The 13,319-nt window shown below is 39.9% G+C and overlaps 1 protein-coding gene across 9 annotated transcripts in view; it reads right to left on the reverse strand.

Moving 5' to 3' along the window:
• The window catches only part of TRIM9 (tripartite motif containing 9), a 106,567-nt gene that overhangs the window by 25,588 nt on the left and 67,660 nt on the right, over positions 1–13,319 (reverse strand). For all 9 annotated transcript variants that reach the window (XM_073895209.1, XM_073895207.1, XM_025870082.2 and 6 more), the window contains exons 4-5: positions 6,255–6,365; positions 4,982–5,135 (exon numbers count right to left, since the gene is read on the reverse strand). In XM_073895209.1, coding sequence (XP_073751310.1) covers positions 4,982–5,135; positions 6,255–6,365 — 265 coding nt within the window. The remainder of the gene's footprint in view (positions 1–4,981; positions 5,136–6,254; positions 6,366–13,319) is intronic.

Here is a 13,319-nt window from a genome sequence, read left to right on the forward strand (position 1 = left end):
CTCCTGACCTGATCAAAAGTCTGTTGCTTAGCGTTCTTTGGGCCCATAATATCAAGCTTCAGGCTAAAAATTCTCTCCTTAGTTGCAGGGGGCAACCGTTCTTACCGACTTCCTTGAAGGGGACTAGTGTAGCCTCAGCTCAAGGTTAAATTCTGCAACAGTGTCTTCTTAAAGTTTTCAAATGTCTTACCTTTTTAAGGCCATTCTCGTTCAAAGTATAGCTTACATTTTTCATGCTCATTTAATTTTTTTTTCCACATCCTGCCGACTGTGAACACTCACCATGCTGCAGGATTCCTCTGTGAAAGGTCCCAAGAGTGTGGCGGGGACATGTAAGGACACACGGGCTCCCCCCCTGGGCGTGGAAACTAATGGTGGGTGATGCTTTTTGAGTGCCTGGCAGTTTGCTGAGAGGTTCTCCATGTCGTCACTCACGTGATTTTCACAGCACCCCCCACAAGAACAGGTGCTGTTATCATCGCTAGTTGGTAGATGAGGAAATGGAAACAGACAATTTTCACGGCTACTTGGTGGCAGAGCTGGCGTCGGAGGCCCAGCAGGCCGGCGCCAGGGGCTGTGTGCATATTTGCACCACACCACCTCTCCAGTCTGGTGTAGTAATAGTGTACTGGAGGGAAGTCACCACGCCTCATTCCAAGAGGAATGTTTCCTTTTGCTTCCTGTAATGTGAGTGATGAAGTTCCCCGAGACTTGCTAGTATAGATTAACGGAATATTTCACCATACATAGCATAATGCATGGATCTATCAAATCACTGTGTTGTCTACACACAGTGTGGACATGAGTGTGACACACTGGGTGTCAACCATACTTTAATAAAAATCGTGAAAAGAAAAGAAAGAAATATTTCACCACAAGAGCTACAGTGGCTGAGAATGCAATTCTCCTGAGCCATCTTGTCTGAATGTTCCCTGGTGGACCGTCGTTCCTTTTTGTGATGGCTGAACAACACAAGTGGCATCTTAGGAAAGTTTATGCTTTAGAGGAACAACAAGCCGTTTCTGCAAAGCCCTCATTAGTACACTGTTACAGAGAAATGTGAACGTGGCTTTTGAGGACATGCATTGCAGGTCTCCAAACCATGAACGGATCACGTGCATGAAGAGATGACATGCGAGTCAGTGTGTGTGCTCATCCCCATCCCTGCCAAACCTCTGGGTGCTCTTTCTCTATGATTTATAAGAGGGTCTGTTCACATCACACCGACCTCGCCCATGACCTTGGTGCATAGTCAGGGCTCTTACATTTGACATGAGTTCATAAAGATAAATGTGTTCTTAGGTGACTAGAGGCACTTAAGGGATTACTAGCCATTGGTTTATGTGTTAAAAAGGCTTTGGGGAGCATTAGGTCACTGTGTCATATCCTGGTTCAGAATGAACATGCTGGCATTTCTTTCCAGCACTGAGTCATGAATCTTGGGACATTGTCTATACTTGAAACAATTCTGAGATAATATTTTTCTGGGGCTGTTTGAACAAAGAAGGTACAGCATTCTCCACTTAGAGTTCAGTTGCTTGAGGGTGATGCAGAATCAGAAAGAGCAGATCAGTTAAATCCTTCACTCATAAAAGAATAATTTTCTTGCTGAGTAGTAGCTGGGTAGTAGTAGTTTAAAAACCAGCAACGGACCTATCGTCTTTGATATCAGGAAAAAAAAGGCACCTGAGATGAAATCCCAAAACCAGAGAGATGCTAGAATTTCCAGTTAAGAATGAACAGATATTTTTGTTGTTAGTTTGAGTCAGAACTTTAAATGCATATTTTAAGTAGCTTTGAAAATATTTTAACTTTCTACTGTAATCTGCTTAGCATAATTAGGAAACATATGTTGAAGTATGCGTATTAATGGTCAGATTATTTTAGCACTGTTCCCAATGCTATTTAAATTTTGGCCATTCTTACGTGGATTTGGGGGTACAGTTTCTTGAGATATTTTTACTGACAAGCTGTGAAAGTGCAGTGTATTAAACTGACCAAGCATTTCCGATGGAAAAACACTAACACTACACCCAGCACAGTTGTGTATGTTAACAGCTATCAAAGAGGCCAGTAGGAGTTGTCTTAACTATAGCCAGTCAAGTTCTATTGCATCATGACCTTTTGGCTTTTCCTTTCCATCAAAAACATCTGACAGATAGAAATTATTTAGAGTCTAAAGTGTACTTGTCTCTCACTGAATTAATTAAACTTAACGAGCACAAAGCAAAGCATATAAATTAACTCTGCAGAAGGATACTAATCAGCAATAACTTAAATTAATATGAAGTGTTAAAAAGAAAGGAAAATGGAATAATCCAGTCTCATCCCAAATGGCCGGTGAGATGAACTTTGTAAATAACTGTTTGGGATCATTTTGTGTTCCGGCTGAATTTTTGCTGTGTGTTCTGCGTCTTGGCCTTGAGAGCGCATGGCATTCTCGGCCGCGTGTACAGACTTTGGTGGAGTGGACACACAGCCATGTTCACGCATATGTCTGCGGGCAGCCTGAAGCAGCCAAGTGACACTGCTTTAGGAATGGGGTCTGTGAGGCACAGCACGTGAGCCTGCAGTTCCCATACCAGATGAAGGGCCTGTTCATTCCAACACAATTGTTACCCTCCTGCCAATTGGCCTGGACTCCACTCTGGGCAGATGGACATGATTCAGAAGGACAGCAAATGGGGGAGGAGAGGGATCCGTCAGCTGCTGAAAGCAGTTCAAAGCCCTGAGGCTTTTCCCCTCTACCTGCTCCATCACCAAGGCTAATTGGGTTGGCTCCTTTTTTTCCCCTTCCACCAAAAGCCCTTCCATTGCCCTTTTGCGATGTATTTTCTCCTCTGAGCTATTTGTGACATGACCTTTCAATGATTTTACCTCATCGAGAGAACTGGATCCAGAGAGAGGCTGATTGAAGGGGATTTACCTGGGGCTCCATATATTACTCAGATGGCTGTATTTCAAAGACCACTGTGGGGGTGTTTAAGAAAACACTTATAACAGCAAGAAAGACGTGCTGCAACAAAAAGTTAAATTTCTTAAGTTTAAGAAAGGAAATTCGGTTATTCCTTGAAGAAGCCAGTTCATAAGGCACTAATGTTATAGCACAAACTGGAAGTTGTAGGTGCAGGGTCTGGAATCTTGCTCCCTGACTTTGAACCCCTGCCCTGACATTCACTAGCTGTGTGAATTCAGGCATGTTATCCAGTTTTCCTGTGCCTCAGTTTCCCCAGATACCTACTAGGGCTGTGAGAATAAATTGAATTAATCCACATGAAGCACTTAGGAGAGTATCTGGTTTGATAAACAGTCAGGAAATGCTAAACATTTTTGTTGCGGCAACAAAGTACTTTTATTAACAATCTATATACTCTCTACTCCAAAAATCAATTAAGGCATTATCCCAAAGCAATACATAACAAACAGAAAATGAGAAAAGTGAAAATAAAAGAACAAAAATACACTGAAGGGGTGAGAGAGTTACCTGCACTGGGTACACGGATGAGCTTAGCTATGAGTTAGCTATGTGGTAAGTGCAGAGCCCTAAGACTTGCTGGGTTAGGTGCTTCTCTCTGTCTGATAAAAGGAAGCAGGTAGATTTTTCTTAAAAAACAAAAATTTTAAAGCACTAAATTCTAAGTCCTTTATGTGGCTGCTTAAATTGGGAGAAGCAAAGAGCAAATCAATTTCTTCAATTTTAAAAAAGATTAGAACGTAACAAAATTACAGAAATGAAGACCAGATAGGTGGTTGCCAGGGACTGATGATGGCAGAGGGGAGGGATGTGGGTATGACTATATGACCATGATGGGGTAGCATGAGGGAGGTCTCTATGGTGGTAGCTTGATTACAGCCGTGGTTAGATGACTCTACACACCTGACAAAATGGCACAGAGTGATACGTATACATTGTACCAATATTAATTCCTGTTTTTTTTTTAAGTGGGCTCCATGTTGGGTGTAGAGCCCAATGTGGGGTTTGAACTCAAAACCCTGAGATCAAGACCTGAGCTGAGATCAAGACTCAGATGCTTAACTGACTAAGCCACCTAGGCGCCCTTAATTTCCTGGTTTTGATATAAGATGATAGTTATGCAGGATGGAACCATTGATGGAAACTGGGCTAAGGGTAACTGGACCTCTCCTTACTATTTTTGCAACTTCCTGTGAATGTATAAATATTTCAAAATGAAAGTTAAAAAAAGAATATTTTTCCAATGTATATTACACTGCCATGAAAATACTGTTGCATGTTTGGTTTTTTATTTTTCTTTGAAAGAGTTATTTTCCTTAAGATAATTTTAGGTTCTTGCACTTCCTCCCAGCCACCCAAAAAGTCTCAAAGAGATCTTGCATATCCCTTAATCACATAAATCACGTTTAACTTTTAAAAAAGTTAAAATTTATTTCAAATATTCATTTTCCTTCCGTAACCAGGCTTGCATTTTCCTGACCAGTATTGACAAGTCAACTCTAATCCTTTCAAATTCCCACTAATTTATGCTCAACCATTTGCTCACCACCTATCCATGTGGAAGTAGTTATTTCAATTCTGAACTGCCTTGATTTATATCAATATTTCTGGGTTACTTTCTGTAACAAGATTTTATTTATGTACAGTGATGCGGTCTCTATCTCCTTATCTTTTTATATGTCAGCTATTCACCGATGTTGGCTTGTGACATCTCTAAGACTCTTAAGGAGGCAAGCATTGAGTTTATCTGAATTTATCAGGCTTTCTGAGAGGTAGGTCACATGGCTAAATTGGTACGTTTCCCTTACGTGATAAGCTAGGAGCCACTCCAGACTTTTGTACCATTAACCAGAGGTATATGTGTGTTTACTTCCCTGCCTCTTAGGTGACTTATAAGCCTGCTCGCTGCCTTTTGTTTGCTGCAATCTGGCACAAAGCCTCGATCCTGCTTCAAGCATCAGTATCCACTTGGGATGTTGGTGTATTTGGGGGGATGCAGGCACGCACCTTTCATCTGCACGAAGTCGAGCTGGTGAATGGATTGCAGTAGAGGGCTGTTGTCCAGACTCAGGTCGAAGTCCGTGGTCATCCTGGGAGTGAGCGTGCCTTTCCCCCACTGGTCCTCAGTCAGGTGCACTCTCCTTATGAGGGCGTCGGAAATCTAATCACATCAAAGACCACAGCCTAAGAAATATAATACCACACTGGACCTAGAACACTGCTCCTACACTCTCCGGAAGCATTACCAAACCACTTTGGGACTCACACCTTTCCTATCTCCATGTAGGCAGTGAGAAGCCCATTATGACAAGCGTCACCCATGCAAATCTGGGTGCTTTCGTGAGTCGGTGGGAGCAACTATATAATTAGCAGCTGTAAACTGCTCTAATAGATAAACCTGGATATATGCTAATAATATTTATGACTAATCAACTAAAAGCCAACAACATTAAATAATATTTTGGTGATCTGTTAATCCTAGTAGAACTAACAACCCTAAGTTTCTAATAGGAGGTGTGGGTATTTTGTCAACCCTTGGAATGAGTTTTATAAAGTAGTTTAGAGAGGCTGCATACGGTAATCTGTAAAAGTGGAATTTCTTACACTTTAAGCCCGTCATCTTCTGTATCACTTTATTCTTTGATAGAGAACTCTTTCATTTCTTATATTTAATCTCCCTTTGTCATTCTTGGCCAGTTTGATAAAACATGAATTGGAAGGAATCTATGTATTCCTTAATAAAATCTCCCTTAATCATTGAGATCAAAACAAGTAAAATTCAGCTGACATCATCACATCTCATTAAAACAATCAACATTGAAAAAATCATGAGAAATCCAAGGAATGAAAAAAACTTCACTTTATTTGGGAAATCACTGGCCAGTAGGAACTGTCAAGAAGGTAGAAGGCTTGCATATTTAGACATTTCTAGCTGACAAAGCTGTCCAAGATATTAGTGGAAAGGGACCAAATTCTTAGGCAAGGCAGTGACTCTGCTTTGGAGGAACTTAACAGGGAATTACATTTTCATGATTAAACATGAACAAAAACAAATTTTAAGAAGCCCATATACTTCTCAATCTTGTAGCACATGGTGGCAGAGACTTCCAGGAAGTTAGTGGAGTTTTACTGGTGCCCACATATGCATGGCAGCCTGAAAGTGGGTTCCATTGTGGAGGGACCCATGCTCAGCAAGGGCTGTTGGGAGTCTGGCTGTGGCATTGTAGACTGAGTTTCATGGGACATTGAGAATCTGAAGCGGAAACTAGTTGACACTTACCTGCAAAAAGCCACTAGGATCATTTTCCTTAATGACCTCCAGGCAGTACTCCATGAGACCTGTGGTCTGGCGCAATTTCACTGTGCAGTGAGAGATCTGATCTCGAACCACCTACGATGGATGAGAGAACAGAACGGTCCAAAGTGGCACAGGGTGAAAAAGAAGCAAACTGTGGTGTCTGAAGGGACATCTTCTTCAGGTTCCCCTTGCTCCGCGTCTTCCAGGAAGCTGATACTGTGAGCTGTTCTCAGTGGGAGGTCATGGAGAGTCTACGAAGGAGCTGAGCAACCTGAGGTGAGGTTGCAGCTTCTGTTCTGCGAACAGTCACCCACCTGCTCCCACCCTGTGCCTCTCTTCTAAAGAGGAAACATCCCCATCTGAACCCAATTCCTTCTCATTCTGATTCTTCTTCCTGAGTGGGCGGTGGGATGGGGTTAGAGGTGAAACTTGCTGAAGACAATGAGCTGATGACAAGGAAGCCAGACAAACATAGATGCAGAGTTAAGTTTTGAGTATAACCCACTTAGAAGCAGTCACTGCCTCATTTGGGAGAGCAGTTTTTTAAAAAATATTTTATTTACTTATTTAGAGAGACAATGAGAGAGAGAGACAGAATGAGCAGAGGAGTGGCAGAGGGAGAGGGAGAAGCAGACTCCCCACTGAGCAGGGAGCCCGATGCGGGGCTCAATCCCAGGACCCTGAGATCAAGACCTGAGCTGAAGGCAGATGCTTAACCCACTGAGCTACCCAGGCGCCCCTGGGAGAGCAGTTTTAAAGGCTCTCTATTTACCATGCTGTGAGTCTGCTTTAACCTAGAAAGGCATCTCTGAACATGCAGTTTCTGCCTCTAGGAAGTGTCAAACACATGACAGTCCTTGAAAAGTTTCTTTTTTCAAAGATTCATTTTCCATGCCCTTTGCTCAGTGACCCAAATCCTGAAGTAGTTTCTGAGGCTAGAGTTGAACAAGAGTTTTCTAGGAACCTCAGTTACTTACATCCTTGGTATTTATACTACTTTGCAAAAGCCTCAAAAATATCCAGCCTTCTGGATTTTATAAATAATAACTAAAAGTGAGTTTTAATAATAATTATTGAAAAGCTTTTTCTTTGTTCCTTCTTTTCAGTTTTGATTATACATTTTCCATTAAAGATTATTATATCTACTTTCGAAAACAACTGGAAAACAGACCAGAAAAGGCAGTCATCTCATCACTCTAATGCAAATTTTTAAAGCATTTTGATATTTCCTTTTAGGTTTTATCCTTGAGCTAGATATATTTATAGTTGCAATCATAATATGTGCCAATTTTACCTCCTTCCCACTTAACACTATACCATAGGCATTTTACATGTTGCCACCATCAATAAATGTTACTGGCTCCATAAATATCCCACTGAGTGGGTTATCGTAATTAAGTAATCATTCCTGTTCCTCTATTTTTGGACGTTTAAATTCCTCCTAATTTTTTTTGACAATTCATCCATTTATTATTGCTGGTGTCTGTTTCTAATTTTTGTTTTATTGTGATAAAATATACATGACATAAAATTTACAATTTTAGGTATTTTTTAAAAAAGATTTTATTTATTTGAGAGAGAGACAGATATAGTGACAGAGATAGTGAGAGAGAGAGAGAGAGAGAGAACGAGCAGGGAGGAGAGGGAGAAGCAGGCTCCCCGCTGAGCAGGGAGGTCGATGTGGGACTCCATCCAGGACCCCGGGATCATGACCTGAGCCGAAGGCAGACACTTAACTGACTGAGCCACCCAGGTGTCCCAACCTTAGCTATTTTTTTAATTAGATAATTCTGTGGCATTAAATACATTCATATTGTTGTGCAACTCTCATCACCGTCCATTTCCAGAATTGTTTTCATCTTTCCAAACTAAAACTTTGTACCTATTAAACAATAACTCTCTATTCTGCCCTCCTCAATGGTCCCTGGCGATGCCACCATTCTACTTTCTGTTTCTATGGATTTGACTACTCCAGGACTCTCATATAAGTGGAATCATATAATATTTGTCTTTTTGTGACTGGCTTATTTCATTTAGCATAATGTCTTCAAGGTTTATCCACATTGTAGCTGATGTCAAAATTTCCTTCCTTTTTTTTTTAAGATTTATTTGTTTTAGAGAGAGACAGAAAGCACAAGTGGGAGGGGCAAAGGGAGAGGGAGAGAGAAACTCAAGCAGACTCCTTACTCAGCACAGAGCCCAATGCAGGGCCTATGATTGCAACCTGAGCTGAAACTAAGAGTCAGACTCTTAACTGACTACACCACACAGGGACCCTTGAATTTCCTGAATAATATTCCATTGTAGGTACATAGCACATTTTGTTTATCCATTCATCCACTGATGGACACTTGGGTTGCTTCTACCTTTAGCTATTGTGAATAAAGCTGTTATGAACATGGGTATACAAATATCTGTGGAAGTCCCTGTTTCACTTCTTTTGGGTATATACCCTGAAGTGGAATTGCTGGATCATATGGTAATCCTATTTTAGTTTTTTTGCGGAATCATCATACTGTTTTCCGTACCAGCTGCACAGAAACATTTTATATTCCCATTAGCAATGCACAAGTGTTCCAACTTCTCTACATCCTCACCAACACTTATTACTATCTTTTAAAAAAATAATAATAGCCATCCTAATGGGTGTGAAGTGGTATCTCATTGTGGGTTTTGATTTGCATTTCCCTAATGACTAGTGATGCTGATCATCTTTTCATATGCTTATTGGCCATTTGTATATCTCCTGTGGAGAAATGTCTATTCGAGTCCTTTGCCCATTTTTTAATTGGCTTGTTTGTTTTTTTGCTTTTGATGCACAAAATTTATAAATTTTCATGAAGCCCAATTTGTCTACCTTTTCTTTTGTTGCCTGTGTCTCTGGTGCAATATCCAAGAAATCACTGCCAAATCCAGTGTTGTGAAGCATTTGCCCTGTGTTTTCATCTAAGAGTTTTATAGTTTCAGTTCTTACATTTAGGTCTTTCGTCCATTTTGAGTTAATTTTTGTATATAGTGTTAGGTAATGGTCCAACCTCTTTCTTTGGCATGTGGATAGCCGGTTTTTCCGGTGTCATTTGTTGTAAAACTGCCCTTTCCCTATTGAATGGCCTTGCCACCCTTGTCAAAATCATACTGTTTCCATTATTGTAGCTTCGCAGTAAGATATAATCAGGAAGTGTGAGAACTCCAGTTTTGTCCTTTACACGATTGTTTTGGCTCTATGGAGTCTTCTAATTTTTTTGACAGATAATTTGTTACCCCTTTTTCACTTTTAAAAAAATTAAAATAAAAAATAAAGTGTAGGATTTAAAATCTCCTTGTCAGAATTGGTGAAAGAAACCAGCTTTGATGTGAAGATGGTTTTGTGATTTTGGCAGGGAAAGGGGAGATCAAATTTAAAATTCAGTGATTGACTTATTTTCTTCTGTCATCTAGTATTCTATCAAACCACCATCCCTATTTGTTGGTCTGGGCTCATGGAATGCAAATTATTATTATTATTATTATTATTAATAAAAAGTAAACAGGAAGATTAAGTTTCTGCTTCTTAGGGAGAAAAAAACACAAAACACCCAAAAGTATAAAAAAAAATCCAGGACAGGTGACCTACAGCTAATATGCTACTCCTCTCTGCTATCTTAGGTGTAACTAAATTGTTCCCAGAAAATGTTTTGATATTTTGGTAGCCAGTGCATCAATGCTTCTAGGTAGTAGAAGTCTCAGCAGTCGCCAATCACTATCCAAATGGCATCTGTCCTAGGACTGTGCATACATAACCGACTGGTGCTCAAGTCTGAAATAACAAGCACAGACTAGATCTGGGCCTTGTAACCCAAAGTGACTCTGCTATTGAGGCAAAATAGACATGAATTGTGTTTATGTTCCAGAGCATTCAGATCAATGATAATTTTATGACCTAAATGTACTGAAATAAATACGTTAATCTGGCCTCATAAAATTCTGTTTGCTTCTATAAATTTCCTCCTCAAGCAAGATTTATTTGATGCCGAAGGAACTGTCTGATTGTTGGAGCTCTCTGACTACTCTTAAGAAGCTGCACTGTAGTAAAGAGTTGGTGAGTTTCAGTGGGGGTTGGCCATTGGCTCCTGTATTCCATGGTTCAAGCTTCTTGGAAGGACTCAAAATCCCTGAGTTCTTGGCTCTTGACTCCCACTGTTGCAACAGTGGATTGTGGCCCATCTTTTTACATTTTAATCAACCATTTCACAATGCTCCCAGTGGCCTGTGATAAAAATCACTGCTAAAAATTAAATTACAAGGTTCCCAGAAGCAGCACTTTTGGGTGTGTTGTAACTGACGTCTAGTTTCTTTTCTTTTCTTTTCTTTTAAAAGATTTTATTTATTTATTTGACAGAGAGAGACACAGCGAGAGAGGGAACACAAGCAGGGGGAGTGGGAGAGGGAGAAGCAGGCTTCCCGTCGAGCAGGGAGCCTGATGCGAGGCTCAATCCCAGGACCCTGGGATCATGACCTGAGCCTAAGGCAGAGGCTTAAACGACTGAGCCACCCAGATGCCTCTGACATCTAGTTTCTGAATTAATTTGGCAAGATTTCCCATCCTATGGAAATCAGCGAAATAATTAGATCTTTTAAGAGTATAAATATTTTTTCTCTAGTTGAGAGTTTTTATTAGTTCTCTTATTTGTTACCTTCTTCACTCTGTGTTATTTCTACTACTGTTATTATTTATCTCATGTTATATTTTTTATGGAAAACAATTCCTAAGAAGCTAGGCCATGTCACTTTTCCTTTGAATTCCACATTTCTGTGCAGTTGCTCTGATGCTCCAGAGAAACCATGTTTGCAGCTGGCTGGAGTTAAGAGTTCCTTTTCCTAGGAAGGAAATGTGCAAGTTGCAAGAATGACACAAATAGGGACTGGGAAACAATCTTCCTGCTTTCATCTGCATTATGGCCTAAACCAGCTCTCTGGAGACAATGAATTAATCTTTAGTTCACAGTTTCAGAGAATGCTTTCACAATTTTATTAGCAGTCCCCATCTGTTCGGGATGGCAAGTCCTATTGATCACTTGAATGTTTTTATTTTGTTAAGTGGCAAATTTATTAAGGTCATTCCTTGGGTCAAGATATATCACTGACACCTATTTGGAAAAGGCGAATTTGAGAATGGACTGTTGTGTCCCTCTGAGTGCTTAAATTTTTTCAGTAGTATAGAGTAATCCATGATAGCTTATATAAGTTTAAAATTTTGTTCTGCCTTTCCACATTTCCCATCCCATCTCTAGTAGACCAATATCTTCCCTCCACTCAGCTCACATAACACAACCAGCAGCAAGAACTAAAGTTAATCAAAGTGAATTTCATTATTTTATCCAACTTGACCTGGACACCCTTTCTCTACCTCCATCCACCCCACCATCTTACATGTGGCTCTTTAAAATTTTTTCTTTATTTATTCTTCTTAATACATACTTTTTAAAAAACATATATTATTTGTTTCAGAGCACTGGGTGTTATATGCAAACAATGAATCCTGGAACACTACATCAAAAACTAATGATGTAATGTATGGTGATTAACATAACATAATAAAATAAATAAATAAATAAATACTTTCACTCATACTATTTTCTCTCATCATGGTGTCTGCAGGGATACCACTAATGAATTTTTAGTCTAAGTAAACAGTACCATTCTCTCTCTTGTATTTCAGAAATTCTTTCTTGAGTATAATTTATACCTTCCCATCACAGCTGAAAACAATTTCCCCTAAGTATAAGGTAGTCCTTTTTTTTCTATGTAAGGTACAAGTACTCTTAAGATGCAAGCCTGAAGAATTTAGTCTTCACAGGTCCTTTTGGTCAATGGGAGGAGTCTGTACATGTACCATTATTTCTAAAGCAAGATGGCCAACTAATGTTTGTGAGTTATAGATGAAGTGCTTTGGCCATGAGATTCATCTAGTAAAACAACAAATTCTCTTGTTTTTTTTTTCCTAGAGTAGAATATTATCCCCTATATTATCATTATATTTACTGAAACTTAGAGACATTTAAATTAAGGAAGAACATCTTTAATTTCTCCCATGCCACCATTCTCCCACATGATTATAGGCAGATATTTCCCCTTCTCTTGATACCACTCTCTGTACCCCTTATTAATTTACCCACATGGCAACTAATCATTTCAAAGACTAGTATTGAGGCTTTGAGTTTTTAATCAAGAAAAGGATAAGTTAGCCCTATTAAATAAATAAAACATGTACCTGTTTTGAGGAAGGCTTGAGATTTTAACAGCAAAACTGAACTTTCCATTCCAAAAGTGTGAATGCCACCAATAGCCTCATCAATAAACATTGAGTGGAATATGCAAAGCATGTTCTTAGTGTGTAGAATACTACAACCCTGTACAGAGAAGTTGGTGAAGAAATACAAGTCGTTTGGAGAGATACGCATATTGGTGTGCTCCTGCTCGCACAGGAGAACATTTACCATTTATGGTGGGCCGCAGTAAAAGTGGTGCATACAACATGGTATTTTGTAGTCTGTGAGGTGCAGGGAGACAGTTAGATTACTCTTTCATCATCAAAGTATGTGTTTAGTGCCCTCTGGAGGTAAGGAATGTCACTCATGTCTGAGTTGCGGCAAAGGGCCTTAAAGAAGGTCTGTGACTGCCCTCCATTGACATTGCCAAAGTGTGCAAAGAGGGTTCAGAAGAGTGTCCCCTAACTTTGGTGAGCTCCAGCTGTGTGTGATGGCATCCTGGTGACTCCATGGGCACCTGGGCATTCTATCCTGTACAGTCCCTGTGTGACTCTTGCTCCTACGTAGTAGGAAGCAGAGGATCACAGCATTTGCCAAATGAATTCCCCATTAATGATAGCCTTATAATCAATAATAATTGTGGTTAAAATTTTAGAGTTGGCCCCCCAAGGGCAGTCAAAGGTTTCAAGTGCTCCAGTGTGCCTAATTTTTCCAAATGTCTTCATTGAAATGGACTTACAGAACTCATTGCCAGTAGTTTTATTGGGTTTGAGCTGATTATTGGCTTAAATTTGTTGCT

Source organism: Callorhinus ursinus, unplaced genomic scaffold, assembly GCF_003265705.2.
Source record: "Callorhinus ursinus isolate GAN/ISIS: 27379988/994484 unplaced genomic scaffold, GSC_fseal_2.0 scaffold8, whole genome shotgun sequence".
Classification (NCBI taxonomy): domain Eukaryota; kingdom Metazoa; phylum Chordata; class Mammalia; order Carnivora; family Otariidae; genus Callorhinus; species Callorhinus ursinus.